Source organism: Ambystoma mexicanum, chromosome 6p (assembly GCF_040938575.1).
Source record: "Ambystoma mexicanum isolate Mex_15411 chromosome 6p, UKY_AmexF1_1, whole genome shotgun sequence".
Lineage (NCBI taxonomy): Eukaryota > Metazoa > Chordata > Amphibia > Caudata > Ambystomatidae > Ambystoma > Ambystoma mexicanum.
The window spans coordinates 106229520-106249540 of NC_090935.1; the positions used below are offsets into that span (position 1 = coordinate 106229520).

The 20021-nt window shown below is 44.7% G+C and overlaps 1 protein-coding gene across 4 annotated transcripts in view; it reads right to left on the minus strand.

The window, feature by feature from the left end:
- Positions 1 to 3253: 3253 nt before the first annotated feature.
- The window catches only part of RUSC2 (RUN and SH3 domain containing 2), a 377627-nt gene continuing 360859 nt past the window's right edge, over positions 3254 to 20021 (minus strand). For 3 of the 4 annotated variants that reach the window (XM_069626791.1, XM_069626793.1, XM_069626790.1), the window contains one exon: positions 3254 to 5428. In XM_069626791.1, the coding sequence (XP_069482892.1) occupies positions 5248 to 5428 (181 nt within the window). In that variant the 3' untranslated portion in view covers positions 3254 to 5247. The remainder of the gene's footprint in view (positions 5429 to 20021) is intronic. The other variant, XM_069626792.1, reaches the window with a different exon arrangement.

Sequence of the window (20021 nt, forward strand, 5' to 3'; positions counted from 1 at the left end):
GAGAGAGACCCTTTATCTAGTGGATCCAGCAGTTTTGACTCTAGCTCATGGAGTGAAGTGTCTGTCCCAAAGCTCTGCCTGAAGCCTGATTGGTGCGCATTAAGGATCAGGTACAGGTTTAGATGTTCCAAATATATGCCACCTTATCCAGTATTTTTTAGCAGAAACAGTGTTAGAAATCGGGCGAAAATTCAGAGGATTATCCCTTGCAAGACCTTTTTTTTTCAAAATAGGCGTGACCATGGTTTGCTTCAGGTCATCTGGAACTTTGCCTTCACACAGTGAAGCATTAACAAACGTGCAAATTGCCTTAATGAGAGGAAGGGGGCAAGTTTTTACTATCAAGGAGGAGCATGAATCCCCCTTACACTGAGTTGGTTTTAATTTTTCAATGACTTTTTGTAAAATGTCCTATGTGATTGGATGAAAGTTAAATTGGACAACCGTCGGCTTACTCTCAGGCAACTTAGGGTGCTCGCCTATAGCCTTTAGTGGTGACTCCGTCTTTCTTTCCAGCATCCCCGCTCTTATACCTAAGAGTTTGTTTCGCATGCCATCTTATGTGCGCGTGATAGTTCTGCTTGGCTTCCAAGACTGCTGATTTGTAATCCTTTACTAAGAACTTGTAGGATTGCAGAAGGGCTGGGGTTAGTGAGGATTTCCAAGAGTAGAAAGCCTTAAGAGTTAGGACCTTAAGCTTTATAAGCTCAGCCGTGAACCATGGTTGACTTTTATAATCTTCATTATTCAGTTTGTTAGGCTTCATCAACGCTAAAGTATTAGAGATGTTGGCCATATTAAGTGCTAAACAAGAAGACATGGTTTGAAGTGGAGTATCCGCTGAAAAGCTAATATTTCTGTCCAATAACGGCATGATGTTATTCAATGTAAGGCGTTTTAAATTTAGAGACAAAGAGTAATCCTTAGCCAGGTTCCTCAATTTCACAGGAAATGGAACTGCTAATGAAAAATGTATAAAAGCATGATCTGACCACGGACATGGCAAGATGGAGACATCATAGCAGTTAGTATTAATTGTTGATAACCAGTCGATGGATCCAGATTACAAGATACGAGTTGCTTCAATTGGTTAATGCAACTGAATAGGAACTAAATGCAGTCCGAGAGGAGTTTCGAGCTTTGTGCCTAATGACCGTCAAGAACAGATTCGTACTTGACTTAATGACAGCAATGGAAGGGAGCATGTGCCACAAGATTGGCAGCACATGTTGCACCACCATACCTGCAAATGATGCAGCAAATGGAACACTTGCAGAGGCTGTCGAGGAGATACGAACAATACATGAAAGGATGATGAAGGAAACACAGGACATTACTTCAAACACCCTGGTTGGATAGTCTATTTGAATGGGGACCGGCCTGGTTGGCAGCAATGTTCAAAATAACTGTCCCCTCCTGGTCGTGTTCCTCGTCACCAGCTGCATCAGCCAGTGAGTCATCGGGGATAGGGCAACCTAAAAGCGGGTGGAAAATACATGGGACAACTAAAATGCAGAAATAGCATGAGAAGAGACCATATGGGGAATCACAGGAGTGGGGACGTCTTACGTATATTAACAGCCCAAAGGGCCCACATATAATTAGTACTCAATAGAGATGGCCATTCTTAAATAGAACACACTCAACAAGGGAAATCCCAATGTCTGGGAAATCCTACTCCAAGTACATGATCAACCTTCCACAGGCCAGGGTTGCCAGGGAGCAGAGTTCACACAGCACAAAACTGGTAGATTGAGGCAGCTGCAACCTCACTGGGTGATGTCAACACAGGGCAGCAAGCCAATACAGTGGGCACTCAGGGATAGGGGGGAGGTGGACCCGAGCCAGCGATCCATTCACAGGGATATGAATGTCGATTGGCAGGTGTTTATGTAAACAGAGGCCGAGCAGAGTTGCGTTCCTGGATGAACCAATCAGGCGGTACGTTTTGTGTCCCTGGGAGGTGGCCATCCTTCAGAGTATCAACTATAAACACTGTGAAGGCCAATATTCAGAAGGTACCATGCAACTGTCTCAATTTCCACCAGAAGCAGGGTGTCTCGTGTCTCAATCGCAACAGTGCTGACCAATGTCAGAATAATAAAGCCCCAGCGGTCAGCACAAATGTTATATTACTAATTACAGATCATTCCTGGGAGGGATGAGAATCGGTGTGGCGCCACATGGGAGGGATGTCTTGGGATACAGTTGATCTGGCTGTTCCAATCATGTCTCACTAACAAACGCACGGGGCCAAGGATATGACATAACAGAGCCATTGACTATCTTGGTCACAATGGAAAATACGTACATTCTACCGTAACAGTCTGAAATGCTTGGACTATTGTATGGATCCTATAAAACGAATGTTTGTTGTGCGCCCTCTTGTCAGCTCTCATAAACGAGTGCCTGTCCACTGTCCTGTATGATTTGTGCTTACCCAGCTGTAATAAACAGTGTTACTTCTTTCCCATAGTGTGCTCTTTTTGACTATGATTGTTTATGGTGTGATCAGAGGATCCCTGTGTACAGGATTCTCAAACTAATGTACATCAGGCTGGCCGTCTTGAAATGCATGTGGCTTCAAAGGATAAACATGGCAACTAGATAACGACTGTGGCAACTTGATCAAAGTGGGGAGTGCTGGAGCGAAAACGGAATGGCAGTAGCATTAATACGGATGCTTATCTGGAGAGCGTTGGTGTGCTCCAATCTGGGGGCAAATGATCTTACATTTGCGCTGGTGCTGAAAATTGACCAAATGCAGTTGGATCCAGTTTGGCTGCTTATGTAGTATGCAATGGAGCAAACAGGGTTTTCTAATCAGCTCCATCCCTCATTACACAGGAAGAAAAGTTAGTTTGCTCAATTGTCTTACGGCACAATTCAAAGTGTAGATAATCAGGCCCCTGGAGACCACAAGAGAGGACACCACACTGCATAGTTGACACAATCAGACTGACAATATGCAAAGGTAAGGTATTACTTAATGTTTTCAGGGAGGCACAAGTAGTTGGGGATATATAAGAGTTAGCATAGATCTTGGTGGGGAAAGGGGGAAACTGTTGGATACAGCAAAGAGAACAAGGGGTAGGGCTCAGTTGCAAATGCTTTATTGGAGCACTTTAATGAAGCCCAGTGCAGGGTTCGGAAGAAAGTGTCGGAAGAGTCACTGGCTGGCGATGTTGGAGCACACCAGCAATATGTTCTAAAACCACAGTCATGCCCAAATGCACAAAACACCACACAAGGGTCCTGATGAGCACCTTTTTTTATTAATATGCATAATAAATAGACAAATAAATAGTAGCACTACACACAGAGTACAAATTAGATATGGCGCAACATCCGTATTGGCATATGTACAGGCAGGAGGTATACATTTTAATACTAGATTTCCCTTCATAAGAGTATGGTATTCTGGTGGTTATGCAGGCAGCTTGGAGAAGAAAGGAATGGGACATAAAGGAGTTGCAAATGGAGGGGTTCAGGGTGGAGAGACAGTACAATTGGTGGCAACAGAGCGTAGAAATAGATGTGCGCAGATCTAGGCATGGGAGGGGCATATGACCGAACCCGTTCAAGACACAGAGTCCAACCCCTCCCCTTTGTCACTAATACTGCCTGTTACAGTGACTCGCCAGGGAGAGTGTGAAAGAAGGCACCCAAGTGTCCCTTGATCCACTAAACAGTGCAAACAGCAATTGCCTATCAATTTTAAGGTGTATTGCCTCCCGGTGGCGCCTCCTGGGGTTCAAACATTACATATCATACCGGAGCCACAAACAGCCACTGGGACTTACCAGCCTTCCCAGTGCACGGCGTGGAGCTGGTAGCTACCAACACACAGAAAATATCTAGATTCAACAACCAACAAAAAGCTGGGCGCCACCGATATTGGCTCACACAAGTGCATTAAAAAATAATTTTATTATTGATTACTTTTTTTCCTATAAACTGATGGGACGGTCCCGCCAAGTCATAGAATGAGATCAGTAAAATGATGCCAATAAAAGTCTGCACATCTTTGCTTCCTTTACTTAAAAAAATATAATAAATAATACTAAAATAAAGCCAATATTCCACATACTTTATCTGCTATGTAAGAAAAAAAAGAATACAAGATCAACCTCTCTCGATAGGGATGAAAAGAAATTAGAACCTAGAAATTAGAACCTTAAAATATGTGCAGCTCTTCTGAGCGGAGAACAGCTCCACGATACATCAACAAGCAACAAGCAACCCCATGAATGGCCCGGTGAACAGGATGGGTCTTCCATGTCTCCTCGAGTCAGTAACAATAAGGCCTTAGTCAATCATCCATATCACCTCTGACAAGTTCTACCACTCCCTTTTTAATAAGGCAGAAGATCCAGCCAAAAAGGCTAAGCACAACCTCAGTGTAATGTGTATGATACAAGGCCTATGGCTCCTCTGTACAATACACGGCATGGTCCACATCTCTGTCTGCATGTGGTTTGCTCACAGTGAATCAGTGCAAATTGTGAGCCTTGGCAAAGTGTCTGCTGGGTGATGCCACATACATATGGATGGATGCCATTAGGCAGGGTGCTTGCATAATTTCAAGCATGCTGCTCCCCTCTTTGGAATTTGAATGTACGGGGGTCATGTCCTGCATGCCCAACTTTGACAGGAGATGCGGTGGCTAGTGCTGGTGGCCCTCAGGGAAGGTACTGAGCATAGGGAGAGGTTGCCTTCTTTCCCACTCCTGATCTGCACTGCACAGGCCTCATGCAGGTTAGGATACTAGCTGCTCAAATAACAAGACGTAGTATTTATAGATATCTATTCAAGGAAAGGTTAGCCACATACATACACTGTTCTAAAATATTGCAGGTATGGCAATTCAATTCTCTGACCCTGCTACGGTACCTAGGTTAGATCCATTACACGTGTGCGTGGTGGTGGTGGCGGTGGAGCTGTACACGTAAAAGCACAGGCAGTCCCGCGGCACACAGCTGCATGCATGGCGAATTCCGGCTACACGACACCTGTGGACGCACAAATAGCGCGAGACACGCCTTTTTTTTAAACTATATGGCCCTTGATGGTAGCTTGATGGGTTGGAAAGGTAAAAATATATATTCAACCACCTAACGTTATTGGGCTTCTTTCAGTCATGATCTGGCAAAGAAACTGACAGCAGGCATGTGTTCACTGGTTGGCTGGAGCGTCTCTGACTACTCGTGTCCCATTGTGCAGTTTTGGGGCAGCCTACACTGCTGATCAATTGCCCTTGTCTTCCATTTTGGTGACGTACATCCAGGGTACCAGTCCACTCATAGCCCTTAAGCCACAGTAGAGCCACTCAGAGTCCACTTGGGAGTTCACTTGCAGGATGTCCCCCTTCTTGAAGCTGAGCTGCCCTACTTCAGTCGCAGTGTGATTGCAAAGGGCTTTTACTTGCCTGCAGGAGGTGAGTAGAAGAGGAGAGAGTGTTAGAAGATCCATAAATTAAACAGAAGTACACACCAAGATCACCATTGTATAAGCCAAGGTGACGCACTATTCAGACAATCAATACATAAAACACCCAGTGAAGGAGTGGGATCACTTTATGAGAGGCAGTAGCTGCTAATGAGCTCACACTGCGAGGATCCACCCAAAAGGCTCCTCAGCACACTACTGTGCAGCCAAGGCGTCCACAGCTGTTGAGTCTCCAGATGTTTTGGATTATAACTCCCATCAACCCATGCCAACATAGCCAATGGTGATGGATCATGGGAACTGCAGTCCAATATATGTGGAGAGATGCCTATTACAGACTACTGGTATAGTAACTCACTATTATCCTGTCCAGAGATGCATGCACATCATTTGAGCTGGATAGTGAGAATAGTGGGTAGTGAGAATTGGAAACAAAGTTGCTAGAGACAGGTTCCTGCCAACTTTAAGCCTACATGTGTCCTATCTACCTGGTCTGAAGGCCTTAGAGGTACAGCATACCAATGGGGAATAGAGGCAACAATTGGTTCTACTAGGCACAGTGTCTAAGCACTCCACCATGCATCAACCCCATGTTGCATGATATTATCCTGTTGCCCAGGGGAGAGCCTGGTCCCTGAGCTTTCCTCTGGTACTATCACAAGGTGCCACAGTTAGCAGGAAGGAGGACGCAGTGGTGTTTCAGCTCACTGGGATCAGGCACAGAGGTCTGTTGGAAGGCCCAGTGTAATAGATTTTTCTTAAGAGTTTTCAGGAACATCCGAGGTTCTCTTTATATTGTGAGGTCAGGGGGAGAGAGGGAGAAGTATGCTTCTAGATGAGTTGCTGTACCCTCGTACCCAATTGGGAGTGTGTGTACTGTTATGTGTTGTTTTGTCACCATATATGATGCGGACCAGTTAGTGGATGGGGACCACTACTTCTTGGCACGGGTCACAGAAAGTTTAATAACTTCTGACTGGTAACAGGAGTTTTGGCCACAGCAGATTCCATCAAAATAGAATTCGTCAAATTGTTTTCCTTCGGCTTCTGCCACAAATCTATGTGGGGGTTGGGTTTGATGTTAAGGGGAGGGCTCTGGGGGTCTCATCCCACACATATTTGCGTCAAAATCAACCTGTAAAAAATACAAAATGACGAAATCTACTCCGATAAAATATTTTCTGCTGAATTACTTAGAACCCTTCTGGCTTAGTCCCTGTACGCATGGGATCGATAAAGCACGAACGTAGCTGTAAAGTAACAGCTCATGGTACATAGCGGATACACTTATGGGGTTACAGGTAGAGTGTGGGGGTAGCAGAGGAGCTGGCATGAGCATGGAAGAGGGGCTCCAGAGGGGGGTAGTAGTCTCTTATATCATTCTGTTGAGGTTCCATCATACAGGCACATACACAGGCTTGGGATCAATCCCTGGAAAACATCAATGGAAAGACTGGTACCAATACTCCATCTTTTTGTAAACCCCAATGGGAACTGGGTACCCAATATACAATAAGAAAGTCGGTTCCCTAAGTACAGTGTTAAGAATATAATTCTAATGAAGAAATGCATCCTTCACATATAATCAACTGAAAAAAACGATATGAAAGCAAATATCATTTAAATATATATTTTAATACAAATATGATAAGAATCGTATATACACAAAGTTAAATAATTATAGAGGTTATACCCGCATTCATACACTATGACAAGCAAACACACATTAATCTAATTCAGAATAATATTTGCAATCATGAAATATGAATGAGTAATTCTCTACTAATGAAATATTTCATATTCCAGAGAAAGTGCAATACAGGATATTCATTTTAACCATGTAAACTGGCCGATATAAAGAATATTTGTCAAAATAGTTCTATGATGATCTGCTTCAGGAGAGTTGATTAAGAGGCAGGGAGGTCACATCACGAAAATGCCCTTGGCCCTGCATTGGCAACAGGAACTGCAGATGGCCAATTTAGAGGATCTGCGCTTTAATTGTCTGATGAAAGCTAAAAAGGGAAAAAGGGGAGGGAATTTACAGCTACAATTGTGCAAAATGGAATCCAAACTAATCTGTTTTTATAAGATCTACAGAGTGCGGTTTAAACACAGATCATAACATGTATGTATTTCTATAACCTGCTATCTTTAACCAATCACCTTCTTATAGTATTTAAGAATTTAAGATTAACTCTAACTACATGTCAACTTTACTACAAGTCAAGTATACAGTGTCCATGATCCACTGATCATTGAATCTTATCTGCAGGACTTTAATCGCCATATCCTCTGTAATGGATACTCTTTGCGTTATTGCCATTACCAGAAATTGGTTTTTTAATCAAATCAGATATTGCAAATAATTTGATTACCACATAACGATCTGATGTCCTGAAAATAATATTGCAAATGAAGATATACTGGAAGTAATCTCTCCAGTCAAAATGTAACTTTTGATCATATTTGTACATTATAATAAATCAGCCCCCTTGAATAATACATAGGATACATCCCGCGAGATTTTCCTGGGTAAATGACGTCTTTTATTTACGTGTGATGTCATCACGCCGCTATAGTGTTTTCCATAATTGCACCATTCCAATAAGGAACACGAAGCATCCTACATGTGCGGACGCCATTCAGGCAAGGACTAGGTTACGGGGGTCTCTGCAAGACCAATCCCTGTGATTCACTTCTTGAAATTAATGGTATTAGGAATTATAATTAGCAAAACAAAAATAAATACTTTCTTACTTTGGCACCATTTTGGGTTGCTTAAGGTTATGAGTGTTGTTTGATTTAAATGCATAAGGAGTTTATGGCATAATTCCACAAAACTTCTTTCGTTTTCTTTCAAGAGAACAAATCAATTTGACTGGGAATTCAACTCTTTGAATGATAATCAACCATTTACTAGTCGGGGTATTTTACCTTTTATCCTTTCAACAGGAGTGTAACGTATTGGGAAATTTGTCATTCAGTGCAACCACCACTTACACAGAGGCGGGACGGATTGGTCCCTGAAGTAGGTATTCATTTGTAGATTTAATAGACAACCAGCCATTCTGGTTTTACACTCAATTTTTTTCTCATCGAAAAAAGAGTAATTCCAATGATGTTCTCATTGCATTTGAGATTTGAAAAATAAGACATTTGAGATCGGGGTAAACCCATGTTTTGTATTCCTTTGGGTCTTTCACCAGCAATGTATATAGCATGCCCTCTGGGGAGATCTCAATCAGAGCGGGACTACCTTCTCAATCACTAATTTTCTAAATGACTTATGGATCCCCACTGGTTGACACACACACAAATTCACCTACCATGAGCTTTTCGCTTCTTAAAAACAAGACAAATGATATGGTCATTACAATTTTACAACAATTACACCAATCTTAAATACTCACTTATCATTACATGGTGAATGATCAATGTTTCTGGACAGTGGAACTTGTATGGGTCATTATAACATTTTTGTGATGGATACTACTTGAATTTTAATTTGTTTCAAGTTCATAGGAACCTATCACCTATGATATGAAATTGATTCATGATGATACAATGAACAATGTTGATTTTAAATTGTAATTTTTCTTTCATCTGAAATCTGACCATGACATTTGCAATCCTCAATGCCAACAACCTATGTGGTATGTTTTATTTTTATTTCACCATTTTGTACATTGGCAATGTGCATGATTTTCATTTTCTTTGCTAAACCATGCTTCATCATTTTGCTTTTAATATATTGGTTACAATGATAATGTACAGCCTTGAGAACGACCAAGCTGGTCGAAACACGTGTCAGCTGTTATGGGAAACTCATAAATAAATACAAAATTCAATTCTTTGAATTCAAGACAATGCTCATTGCAAGAATTACTTAGTTCATGGAACTCATATTGTGATACAACTTTGGACTCTAAAATTGTGCTGAATATTAATGAACCGAGCGCGAAACATTATCTCGGAATACTCACTTTAACACTATTATATACTTTGAACCTTAGTGGGTGGTTTTCAGTTTTCGAGGTTTCGCAACTGGTTTGTTGAACAAATTAGAAATACAGTTTGGAGATTAGCGCACAGTATTCCGTAACTAACCCGCTAAACAAGAATCTTTCATGTGATTAATTTGCATTCCCTTCTTTTCTCCCCTTCCTCCACCACTTCTTCCTTTCTCTGACCTTTACATCCATGTAATTCTTAACTAAATGTTACACTATGCTGCCAACCAGCACTTTTTGTTCTTTGTGCTGTTAACACAACCATTTTTCTAATGTAACTTGTTTATTGAACTCACTCTCACTATGTCACCAACCTCACCACTATGTCACTTTGGCCACTCTTGTCCTGACACTTTACCTTGTGAAACAAAAATGTGACAACTGTGACCATTATTTGTATAACCATCAGCTTAGAAAGACCCTTCGGGGTTGAAACACGTGTCGGCTGACCACCCTCTTTCCAACTATGTGTCCACATCATGGACAATAAAATCACATACTAAGACACAGCAACCTGCGTGAGATCCTCATTATTTACAAGGGTCTAATATATCACGTCTAACTGCAAGGTAACTAGGACCTCTCTGTACACATTTTCAACAAGGGACATTGAGTTTGCCCCTTCCTCCCTGTACTTTGCAAAGAACGACAGAACAATAACTACAAATACACAGAGCTCAGCACAGGAGCGTTCATTTTCTAGAACCCAATCCCTACCTCCATATTCAATAACTAGCGGACCGAGTGAGGATAGAATGTGCTAGCGTGCGGGGAACGCTTGCAATCTTTCACTACTTTCTGTCCTGAGAAGGCAGAGCTATTATCCTGCAGTGACCAGCAAACACTAAAAATATTCACTCTGCAGCGAGTGATGATAGAGTGTGTTATCGTGTTCCTGTGGTACAGTGTGACAGAGATCAGATCGCACTGACTTGAGGCTGCAATATGGAGTAACTGAATTCCTTGCTTCGGCGACCGTTACGACTTATCATGTACTGTGAACTTTTTAAAACTGCAGTGACATAAGAGTTTCTTTTGTCATACTAAGTACATTGTCATTGGTTTGCAGTAAGTCGGGAGTGTGACCATCATTGGACATAGCCTGATCGTATTGTTGCCTTGATTTGTGGGTGGGGAGAGTGATGCTCACGCCATAGCCCCGGATCTGAGTATAGAGTGACAGTAATTATGTGTCGCCAAATTCGCTGTTGGCCTTGATCCGCATGTAACCCCACGATGCCGGCACACAGCAAAGCATGCAAGCCTCAGTACAACCTTAGAAGAGAAGGTGGCGATGAACCAGCCGACTCCCCTAGGGTACTTGCTGGCAGCATTAATAAAAACAAAAGAGGCACCAAGGTGACTTTGCCAGTCTTCAAGGGGATACCAGCTTTTTTTCAGGCCGGGAAACCTAATGGAGAAGACATTTCGGTACATGTGGAAGCAGAAAGTACCGATCTAGAGGGGGGCCTATCACAGGGTTCCACGAACTACGATGACATTGACAACAACTTGTTACTAGATCTCTGTCTTTCCATTCAGAGATCCATGACTCCAGCTGCGCTAGGACCTCCCAGATTCCCAAGGCACAAGGGGTTTGGGGGAGTTGTTGCCTGTGCTCAAGTGCTTAGGGCAGATGAGAGCACTGGATCCATGGCGCCCACTTGGCGGTTGCCTGCTTCACCCAACTTAGTGATGGACCCAGAGGGAGCAGTGCAAATTGAGGAATCCACATTGATGGAAGCCTCTGCGCCAAACTCATCCTCCTTTGCTGAATTGCAGTCATCTACTGTATCCCTACAATTTGCAATGAAAATATTGCTCAAACTTTGTGGATTTATCCATGAGAACACTTTATTATATATGGATAAAGCCAACCATTCACTGGGGAAGGCACAAGAACCAGAGGGTAATAAACTTCCTGTGGATAATAAGTCATCACCTGCTGCCTCTCTCAATACAGTAAAAACTGAAGCTAACATTGAGCATTTTGTTCAGGGAAACGGCATTGTTTGGCGAAACACACTGTACTACAGAACATACCTTGTAAAGTGGCATCACCACTCCCCAATACCATTCCCCCGGGAAGAGACCTAAAAAAGAGCAGAAAAGAGCAGTCCGCGCCAAGAAATTTGCAAGCGAAGGGATTGGTAGCCTCACCAGCTGGATAATCCATGAAAAATCTGGTGAGATTTCCATTGCATGTACGGATAATCAGGATTCTGACCTATCCCAAAACGAGGGACAAGCTGTGGCTAATTATTGTACACCTAACAAGAAATCGAAGAGACCGCTATCCTCTGACCCAGTACTTGCAGAGTTGCCAGAGGGAGAAATCCCGCCTATTAACAGTTTACCAGAAAGTAAAACGTGCTTCATAAAGAATCGAAATCAGAAATATTATAGGAAGTGGTTAGCTGGATCCACATTTCTAACCAGACTCCATTCATTTCCACAGCCATGGGTCTTGCTGATGGATGATTTTGAATTTGTTGAACCTCTGAAAGGGCTTAATCCTAATGTGACGGCAATTCATTGTAAATTACTAGCCACGGCTCAACTGCTTCGCAAACATCGCAAATCCATGCTATCAGTAAATGTTGAGATTGAAGTAGACCCCGAGCAGGAGGATCCATCTTTAGCAATCCAATCACCATTGTCAATTTGGTGAATAACAACTTGAGAAAGCCAGTTCTCCCTGAAGGAAACAACATCCAGATGTCTGACATACAAACTATGTTAAAATGGCTGGCGGAGGCGCTACCAGCTGTTATCCACCAACAATAAGACTGCAGTTTACTGTCCTGGAATTCTCTGGGATTCACACATTTTTTCTCACCCACTATGCTTTTTTCCTACAGGAAATGTGGTTGACTGTCCCCATAGTGAGGAATGGGTACACGATACATCAATCCCAAGATAAAAAGGGCGCCCTGGGCAGGCCCCCCGGTGGGCTCATCACCAGGGTGAACCACACTTGAAGTCCAATAGGATACCCACTAGCCCGGGCTATTGTATTTTGGCTGTGGAAGTGACCATCCAAATAAAGGGGTATTGGGAGAAGCTACTACTGGTTAATGTATATATTCGCCCTGGGGCGGGCCAGAGAGAACATCTCCAAGAGAAGCTACACAAGATATTTGTTAACTGGGCGAGCAGCTCTAATAATCATCATATCCTAATCGAACATAGAGTGGTAGACACAGAGGGACTTAATTGATTGAATTTGGTTGAATTTGTTTGACAGCTGGGAACTTGAGATCATAAACGGACGAACCAAGTGTGACTGTCCAGGGACGGCCACTTGGATGAGGGGTACTTCACTTAGTACCTTAGACTATATACATTGCTGGCCCTGAATCCGGCGTGCTCGCAGCACACACAGTGAGTGCATTGCTTTTCTACCAAAACTCCCCCGACCCGCTTCTGTGTTTATTTATTTATTTGTTTTTCTTTATTTCCCATTTTACCTTTGGTCCCTCCAATCCCCTCTCCCTGTACCCCCTCCACCGTCCTCCCGTTCCGCCCAATACAGCTCTCGGCCCGGCGACCCCGGTGGCTAAGGGCCTCTAGGTAAAGGGCGGCTCCAGCTAGTGTCTGCAGGCGTCTGCAGGAGAAGCCAGTGGCCAGCCGTCAACCAGCAGCGATCAGTAAGGTAGGAGTGGTCCAGGTAATGAATCGAGCCTTCACCCTGAATACCCTGCTACATAGAAACCTTACCTATCCTAGATTAATACTGTGATTTGTAGCCTGTGCCACGCTTTGATTTGCGCAGTGACATTTGCAAAATTATTTAAATTGCATTGTGAAACCTAGGCCTTTTTTCCATTTCACAGGTCTCTCAGACTTGGGTGTGATTTTTTCTGGTATTTCAATTGCATTGTGAAAGTATTTAACTTGCATTGTGAAACCTAGTCGTTTTTCCCACATTACAGGTCCCTCAGACTTAGGTGTGATTGTCTCCGGTTTTAAATATGCATTGTGAAAGTAGTGCTGTTCTTTGGTTTTACCTTCTTAGCAAAGCATTCCTCTAGCAAACTGTAGCAAACTGTTCTACTGTTGTCTGCGCTCCTGTCGTCTTGTTCAATTGTCTACTATTGTCTCATCTCTCTTTGTCTCGTCTGCTTGCGCCCATCCCTGTATCCTTCCCTAGTGTTCTCCCCGACCCACTCTCCTCTTTGATAGATGCTTCCCGTGCCTCATCAATTTCCTTTCTTCTCCTGCTGTCCCTTCTCTTCCCTCTAATGATTCCTTGCCCCCCTGCAGTCTCCTCACTGGCTACCTTGCCCTCTCCCCCTTTCTCTTCATCCCCTCTCAGGCTTCTTCTACACCTCCGCAGGACATACTTCTGATTTGTACCCTTCCCCGGAAGTCTTTCAAGGACGGCAACCTTCTCCATATTACCACTCTAACTCTCACTCAGCTGTCAAACACTCTTCTGACATCTGCCGCCACCTTGAAGTACTAGATCTCGATGTCCTCGGTCTCACGGAGAAAATGGTTCACGGCCAACTCTGTCATGAGCTTTGACACTCTTCCCCCCAATGATTAAAAGATCCTCTCCGTGCCCAGATCCAACCGTCCTGCAGGGGGTGTAGCCCTGATCTTCCTGGAATGGATTCCTGCCTCTGTCATTCCTACACAGACCTACTCCTCTTTCAAATATCTCGCCTGCAGGCCCTCTCTCTCCCTCCTAGCCATTTCCTTACTGTGGCTATCATCTATCGGCCACCTGGTCAGATTTCCTCCTTCCTCTCTGAGTGGGCGGACCTCTCCTCTTCCCTCCTGGTCTCCGCCACTCAACTCCTCCTTCATGGAGACTTTAACATCAACCTGGATGCTTTCTGTCCTTCCTCTGGACTCTTTCGCGACCTCTGCAACTCTCACTCTCTATCCTCCCCTCTGGCCACACTCACTCTGCAGGGCACACTCTGGATGTTATCATCTCTACAGACCTTCCCTTTTCTATCACTCTCACCACACCTCTCTCCTGGAGTGATCACTTTCTCATCTCCCAGCTCAAGCCAACTCCAGCGCTGCCACCTACCTTCTCGGTTATCCGACCCATGAACCGTGTGTCAGTTGAGGCTTTCACCGCCACTTTCTCACCACCCCTCCCCCTTCGGCTGACTCACACCCTGACACAGCCCTTTCTATGCTCCATTCTGCTATATCTGATACTCTTGATGTTCCTGCCCCTGTCATGAGGATCCACTCGAAGCTCAAAGCTAAGTGCAACTCCTGCTACGACTCAGACCTCATCACCCTTAAACCTAAGTGCAGGGTGGCTGAGAGGAAATGGCGTGCTTTCTGTACATCCTCTGACAAACTGGCCTGCTGCCTGCTCCAAAGGCAATACCAGGTCTCTGTCCAGACCAAGAAGAGAGCCCACATCCAAGCCTGCATCTCTGCGGCATCCAACAACTCGTCCGAAATCTTCAAAATCTGCAAAGAGCTGGCCAATCCTGCGGCAGTCTCTACCTCTCCTGTCCCCTCCCAGGCCCTCTGTACGGCCATGGCTTCTCATTTCATCTACTCAGGTCATCCTATCCTCTCTCTCTTCCTCTCCTACTCCTTCCTCTGCTCCCCTCTCTTCCCCTGGCCCTTCTATGGCCACCTCTCCTCCCTCCTTCTCTGCCCTTCCCCTGTTCTCCCCAGACAAGGTTTCTAGACAAGTCTGATCTATAAAAGTCTCGTCAACACATGTTCTCCCCTGTTCCTCTAAAACCATCAAGGACCACATTGACACCCTGGCTCCTGTTTGGCTGACTTCTGCAACCACTCCTTCACCATTGGAGTCTTCCCTTCCCCCCTGGAGCACCCCCGTGTGCACCCTCTTCTTCCGCTGACCCCTCCTGCCCTGCTAACTACTGCCCAATCTCCATCACTCCTTTCCTGGGCAAACTCCTGGAAAAGCAGGCCATCTCCTAGCTTCATCTTCACACTGAATTGGTTGGTTGTCTCCATGACCATCAGTCTGGCGTCAGAGCTGCCAGAAGCATGGAAACTGCTCTCCTGAACATCCGTGAAGAACTGCTTTCCAACATTTTCTCCAATTCCCCTGTGTCCTCATCTTACTTGATCTCTCTTCTGCCTTTGACACGGTCAACCATGCCATCTTGCTCAACAGTCTCCGTGATAAACTGGGTATCACTGATCAGGCCCTGGCTTGGCTGACCTCTTTCCTCTCTGATCGACCCTCCCGGGTACAACTTGGATCCTTCCTCTCCTCTATCTCTACCTGTGGTGTTCCCCAGGGGTCTAAACTCTCTCCCTGGCTGTTCAAACAATACCTGCCACTTCTTTCCCACCGCATTGCCGCTCTCTGGCCCAACTTTCAGTGCTATGCAGATGACACTTAGCTCATTTTCAGGCTCCCTTCAGCCACCTCTTCTCCTTCTCCCATCTCTGACTGCCTGTCCGCTATCCAGGAGTGGTGTGCCACCAACGATCTCTGCCTTAATGCCAGTAAGACTGAGATTCTCCTCATTGGCACACCCGCTCCCTCGGTCCCTGCCATCTCTGGCTGGCCTCTCTTGGCCCTCTTCCTTCTCCCACCTGTGAGGCTAAAAACCTCGTGGTCATCTTCGACTCCACTCTCTCTTTCTCTCCTCACATCTCTGACGTCTCTAAGAAGTTGCACCACCAGCTGCACCTCCTCAGAGGTATTTTCCCTTTCCTCTCCTTCACCCAGAAGCTCACTGTCTCCAGAGCTCTGGTTCTCTCTAGGCTGGACTACTGTAACAGCCTCTTTCTAAATCTGCCTGCTTCTACTCTCTGCCCTTTGCAACTCATCCAGAACAGGACTGCGAGCTTTGTCCTTGGCCTCAAGCTCAAGGATCATATCTCTCCAGGACTTAAATCTCTGCACTGGCTCCCAGTGGCTGCGAGGATTAAGTTCAAAACCCTCTGCATTGTCCACAAGGCATTCTGGGGCCTGAGGCCTCAATACCTCCAACTCTCTCTTCCTAAATATCTTCCTTCTCAAACTCTCCGCTCATCCACCTCCAACTCCCTCAGGGTCAGTTGCTTCTCCAAGCAACAAGTTGGTGGTAGATCTATTTCTTTGGCTGGGGCCTCCATCTGCAACAGCCTCCCTGCCTCCCTGAATCTTGAGGAGAACCATCTCCAGTTCCGGAAGCACCTCAAGACCTTCCTCTTTGCTTCTACTTTCTCTCCTCCTCTCCTCTGCTGAACTCCTGACTGAAACTCCACTGGTCACCTGGCTACCCTCTGATCTCAGGCCCAGGTGCCCTCCCCCACCAGCTGCACACCTGCACTGCCTCCTAGGCACCCCCTGCACTTGGGGACTGTTTCTGTATCCCTACATTCCCCACCAGCTCTTGGCACTTGATGTCTGCACTTACTCCTGCACTTACCACTAGCTGGCCACACTTTTACCTACTGTTTTATTTATTTAATGTATTCTTTAATGTTGATCCTATGTACTGCTCTGCCCCCTCTCTCCCCCCACCCCCCACACGAACCTTCTACCCCCTCCCCTGCACTTGTGCAATCTCAATGTCACCTGGCCTAGTAAGATCGTTGTCTTTCTCTTCCCTCTGTTCCCCTCCCTTGCCTTGTTGCGCCTTGAAACTCTTGTGTATAGGCGCATTATAAATGCCATATCATATCATATCATATCATTTCATATCATATCATATTTATTAGTTGTGCATTAGCTGCCATGGTAAAGGACATGGCTTTTAGTCATAGGGGGGGTCATTACAAGGTGGGCGGTCAGGGATACCGGGCACCGGTAAGCAGACCGCTGCCGGTAATCCCTTACCGCCTTATTCCAAGGTCCCTTGGCGGGGACCGTAAGGATCATGTGGTCTGACCACATGTCCCTTACGGGTCCCGCTAAGAGACAAGGGCGCTAATAACGGGCTTGCAAGTCGCCAGCCCGTTATTAGCGCCCTCCCCATTCCAATTGAGCCCTATGGGGGCTCAAATGGGAATGGGGAATGGAATGTTCAATGGGGACTTACCGGTCCCGCCAGGGTCGGACTACACCGGTAAGTCTCCATTGAACTACACCGGTGCCGGACCCGTTATTGGTGGCAGTCATGGCGCAAATAGATCCATGACTACCACCAATCTCGGAATGAGGCCCACAATCTTTGGAGCGATTATGAAGCATTGATTTTGAGAATCAGAGGCTTCGAATTAAAGTCCTACAATAAACCTATGGGTGATCTAAAGATTAATTACACAGCAAACCGAATAGTTAGGTCGGAGAGGAACATCAGTAATGCTGTAAGAGATACATCTTATTTGTCTACTTCAAACCTCAAAATATTTGAGGAAATGTCCCTAGAAGAATTTGAGAGGTGGCTTACTTATGTTGGTAATTCCCATGCCACATCAAAGACAAACTTGGCTATAGGAGAATCTCAACCAGGAAATGTCTTTGATAGAACGATTAGGAAATTAAAAAATAAGTATCACCTGTGGCTCAAACAATGGAGATGCTCCTGCACAGACACTTTATGGCAGAGAATTGTGACAAGATTATGCAGTAGGAATTCCCGTAGCATCTGGTCGATTCTGGGTGAAGCTAAAGGTAGTAGAGAGTATTCCCTCATCAATCCAATTAATGCACACACTTGGTGTTTATTTCTATCAAAACTTGGTTGTATGTTAAAATCTAGACTGCTTGAACATAAACCAGAGAGTTTTCCCTTTATTGTCAAGGTTGACGATTTAGTATCTAAAATCAAGAACCTTAAATCTTCTTGGGCACTGGGCCCGAAAGGGTTGGAAAATGTGGTCCTCAAGAATAAACCCGATTTCTGGTCCCGTCTTCTTAAAATACTTTTTGATAAAGTGCTCTTGAGGGGATGATTCCCAGTACATGGCAAAAAGCAATATTGATCCTGGTGTTCAAAAGTGGAATTAAATCTGAGCCGGGTAATTGCCAATTGCTCTCTCTATGCTGGATTGTACTAGGAAACATTTTGCGTCACTCTTACTCCGATGTTTGCAGGCTTGGGTTGATAAAGAGGGAATACTGGACAGATTCCACAGTGGGCTCAGGCGCGATTAATCTGCTGCCCATAATCTATTAGTATTGGACAAATTTAGCACCAGAGCACTGTGTCCTAATAATCTGGCTTTATTGATCGATTTTAAAGCTGCCTTCGATACAGTGTGTAGGGAGCATCTTTAGCAAAAACTCTATCTGATGGGCTGTCCCTCTGGAATTCTGTACTACCTTAACCTTTTTCATACGAATACCACTGTGCGCCTTAAATTGGACGCACAGGGAACACTGACTGACTCCATCAGTCAAAACTGTGGTGTAAAACAGGGGTGCGTAACAGCCCCACTGTTATACAATCTTTTTCTCTCTGATCTCCCAGTGTCATTTGTAACTGTTCAGAATTGTCCTCTTAATATTGGTACTACTCACTGTACAGTGCTGGCTTATGCCGCTGACATTTTAGACCACACTTTTGGTGGCATACAGCGATTGACAGCAGCACTGTGGACATATGCTTATACCAATGGCCTTACTATCAATCGGGATAAAACTCTATTGATTCTATTTTCTGGCAAAAAGATCATCAGATTATGCTTATATGTCCAGGCCATCGAAGTGATTTACAACCCCTCATATAAATACCTTGGTGTTGAATTTGATGCTGATGGAGGTTACAATACTTGCATTCAGATGCGTACGAGGAAGGCGGCGCAACTGACTTGCTTTAATATGCCAATTTGCGAAAAAAAGAAGCGGGGGAGCTCGAGAACTCTATATTCAATGCCTGGTCCCAACTGTGATACATGGGCTGGAAGCCCTACCCATGATTGATTGATTCTGAAGGAAGCTTCTGGGGCTTCAAATCGGTGTACCCATGGCAATAATCGGGTTGGAGCTGGGTATTCTCTCATTAAGATCGTTGGTGCTAAAGAAAAGAGCACAACTATAAGTTAAGATGCTCAATGTCCCACCTAATTCATGCTGGTTAGCATGGGCGACGAGGAACGCACATGCCAAGCGACTTCGTATTTGGGCAAGAGTATGGATGCTCTCTTTCATGACATAGGGTGGGTACCCAAGTGGGGAGGAGATTACCTTGGTATGAAGTTCTCCTTGGGGAGATGCATGGACCTTTGCGACTGGCATGGAAATTTCACTCATTTCGGCCAACTGAACAGCTATGCATTTATTTCAACCGCACTGTGCTCATTTAAGAGACCCCAGAGCTATTTGAATCTTTGCCCTTCCCCTAGCCTTAGACGATTGATTCTTCTGCTAAGAATCAACCATCTCCCAGGCTTATCTGTAGTTGGTGTGGAGCGTGGTATTCCGAAAGCTGAACGTTTCTGTCGGATATGCCTGAATAGGGAACAGAGTGAAACTGCAAAACATGTTTTGACAGAATGCCCCTCTCTGGGAGTAACCTATATAAACCATCTGGGCAGATGTGTCCATCAGCTGGAGACAATTAGAGATCCTTCATTTAGGAATTAATGCATTAACACTAGCAACCATATTCTGTTTAGGATATGGAATATAGTGGGAAAGCACTGGGCTACATTGGTCTAAACTGG